The sequence below is a fragment of the Eurypyga helias genome, unplaced genomic scaffold (genome assembly GCF_000690775.1).
Source record: "Eurypyga helias isolate BGI_N326 unplaced genomic scaffold, ASM69077v1 scaffold47484, whole genome shotgun sequence".
Taxonomy (NCBI): Eukaryota; Metazoa; Chordata; class Aves; order Eurypygiformes; family Eurypygidae; genus Eurypyga; species Eurypyga helias.
In genome coordinates, this window is record NW_010247966.1 from 1 (window position 1) to 2971 (window position 2971).

General features: G+C 51.5%; 1 protein-coding gene across 1 annotated transcript; it reads left to right on the forward strand.

Moving 5' to 3' along the window:
- The first annotated feature begins 19 nt into the window (after nt 1-19).
- On the forward strand, nt 20-2025 carry ARMC7 (armadillo repeat containing 7). The gene is made up of 3 exons (XM_010150876.1): nt 20-86; nt 167-310; nt 1688-2025. The coding sequence occupies exons 1-3, from the start codon at nt 20-22 to the stop codon at nt 2023-2025; spliced, it is 549 nt and encodes a 182-aa protein (XP_010149178.1).
- The last annotated feature ends 946 nt before the right edge of the window (nt 2026-2971 follow it).

Genomic DNA, 2971 nt, shown 5'->3' on the forward strand with positions numbered 1-2971 from the left:
CGCCTCGCCGCCGGCACGGATGGAGCTGGGGCGGCTGGACTACCTGCAGGCCCTCGTTACCGAGTTCCAGGTGACAGACAGCCCAGGTAACCCCGGACACTGCTGCTTGCTAATGCTCACCGTGTTGAACCTGTTTCCTCACTCACCTTACGCTTCTCCGTTGCAGAGGCCAAGGAGCAGGTGCTGGCGAACCTGGCCAACTTTGCCTACGATCCCAAAAACTACGAGTACCTCCGGCAACTCCAGGTCCTGGATCTGTTTCTTGATACACTCACCGAAGACAACGAGACCCTCGTGGAGTTTGCGATTGGTAAGGACAGCCCCCAAACACCCTCATGGCTGACAGGCCGGCGGACACCAGGCCAGATGTTGGCTTGGGTGGTTCTCAGCCCTGTAGATGGCAGCGGTGCTGCCCGGACGGCCGCGCTGCGGTCAGCTCTGTGCGGGTAAGGCCTGGGTGAGGGGAGAAGGAGTGCAGTGGGGTGAGAGGTAGAAGGCAGGTATCTCCCTTTATCCTAATATAGCTGCCGTGCTTAAAAGAAGGTGCTTTCTGGAAAGGATTTTCATCCCCAGACTGTAAGTAAACACTAACAGAATGACTTTTTAATGAAATCTCTCCTATAGAGGAGTGGTCATTAATACATAAGTTTTGCCATGTGTAACGTACAGCTCCAACGTTCCCATTCTCCAGGGCTGGAGCCCCTCTGCTATGGGGACAGGCTGAGAGTTGGGGGTGTTCAGCCTGGAGAAGAGAAGGCTCCGGGGAGACCTTATAGCACCTTCCAGTGCCTGGGGGGGCTACAAGGAAGCTGGGGGGGACTTTTTACAAGGGCCTGTAGTGACAGGACAAGGGGTAACGGGTTTAAATTGAAAGTGGGGAGGGTTAGATTGGATATCAGGAAGAAGTTCTTCCCGGCGAGGGTGGGGAGGCACTGGGACAGGTTGCCCAGAGAAGCTGTGGATGCCCCATCCCTGGAAGTGTCCAAGGCCAGGCTGGATGAGGCTTGGAGCAACCTGGTCTAGTGGAAGGTGTCCCTGCTCATGGCAGGGGGTGGGCTTTAAGGTCCCTTCCAACCCCAACCAGTCTGTGATACTGTGATTCTGCTGTTGACAACCAGTCTTCCAGAATACTTATTTGAAAGGTGTTAATAATGCCTCCAAGAACTGCCTTATGATGATTCATCATGGTCTGGACTAAGCTAAGAGGCCAGATCCTAACTGCGATTCCATGAGATAATAAATAGATTTGATTTTTAAGGTAAGTGGCAGAGCAGGGCATGGCTGCATCTTGAAGTTGCAAGTTCAAACATTCTCTGTCTCTTGGCTAGTACTGTCCTCTATTCTGTTTTTCTAAAACACCTACCAGAAACTGCTGGCTTGTAGTGCCCGTTAGGGTCAAGCGATACTGGAATTCTTCGTTTTGTGGAAGAGGTTATGTCCAGCAGTACAGTGCCCTCTAATGACATTCAGGAGGAGGAATGTTCTGGTGGAAATCCCTGGAAAGGATTAAGAAAATATCACGCAGGAAGCCGTTCAGGATTTTCCATCCGAATCCCACAGAAAATCAGGATGCTTATTTCTGTGTTAAAAAAAAAAGGGATCAGCAGTGAATTTGAATGTTGGTGTGAACAAGATGAGGGTGTGAAGAGTTTGTCCTGCACATGTTTAACGCTTTCTGCTGTTTCAGGTGGTCTTTGTAACCTGTGCCTGGATAAAACTAACAAAGACTACATCTTGGAGGCCAGCGGCGTGGAGCCCATCATCAACTGCCTCTCCAGCTCCAACGAGGAGACGGTCATGTCGGCAGTCACGACGCTGATGTACCTGACAACGACGCAGTCGCGCCAGCAGACCACGGCTCTGCCCGTGGTGGAGTGCATGCTTCGCTTCTCCCTCTCCGCAAGCAGAAGGCTAAGCAATCTGGCAACCGTCTTCCTGGAGGATTACTGCACTCCTCCGCAAGTGGAAGAGGCCAGGAATCTCAGCAGACACACAGCGGTGGGGATTCCTCTCCCCAAGGATTGAAGCAGAACAGCGCAGAGCTGCCAAGAGGGAGACTTCCCTCTTTTCCCAGGCCGCCGCTTTCTGCTCAGCAGGGCAAGTGTGTCAGGAACAACATTAAAGAGGGAAATCGGTCATCCCAGCACTGGATTTTAGTTAACACAGAGGACAGTGCAGCACTACCGTGTCAGGCCAAGCACATATTTAAAACAAACCAGGTCATGGCTGCTGGAGAGCAGGTTGCCAGGTGCAGCGCAGCACCCAGCTCGCACAAATAACCCTTCCCAGCAACTGGAGGTTTTTCTGCCTGGGCTATTGGGCAGCTTACATCCCCTCCAGTTCCTGGCTGGTTTTGCTGCAGCTCTGCTCTTCAGCATCAACTCATATGACTCTGAAATGTCACAAACCTCATTTCTCCCGCAGAAGAAAGGTGGTGTTTCCCTTCCGTGGCAGTTTGCAACCTTACTGCGCCCCTTTGGTACGAAATATGCCAGCCTATCATCGTGGCACAGACACCCGGCTATGAAATCACTGCAGAGGGCACGTTGTAGCTGTTCTGTAAATCAGGAGGTGGAAAGCTGTTCTTTCACCACCACTGGTGAGAAAGGTAGATTAAAAGCCAGCTCATAAGAACAGCTGTCTTGTAAAGCCTTAATAAAACATTAACTTAAATGCTGTGTAAACAGTTTTGTATAAGCTCCTAAGTACCTCTCTACAGCACTTGCAGCCCAGCCTCCGCCCACTCTTGCTCACGCACATGGGCCAGAAATTGCTCTCCTGTCATTATCGGCCAACGGTGCAAAAGGTAACTGTGCTGGGTTTAGTCAGGAAAGAGTTAACTCCCTTTCCCGTGGCTGCTAGGAAGCTGTTCCTGGATGCAGAGAGCAGTACTGATAAGTTCTTAGCTGGCACTGGGCAATGCCTGCACTGAATTCAAGGTCTTTCTCCCCTTCTGACCCTGCAGCTGCGT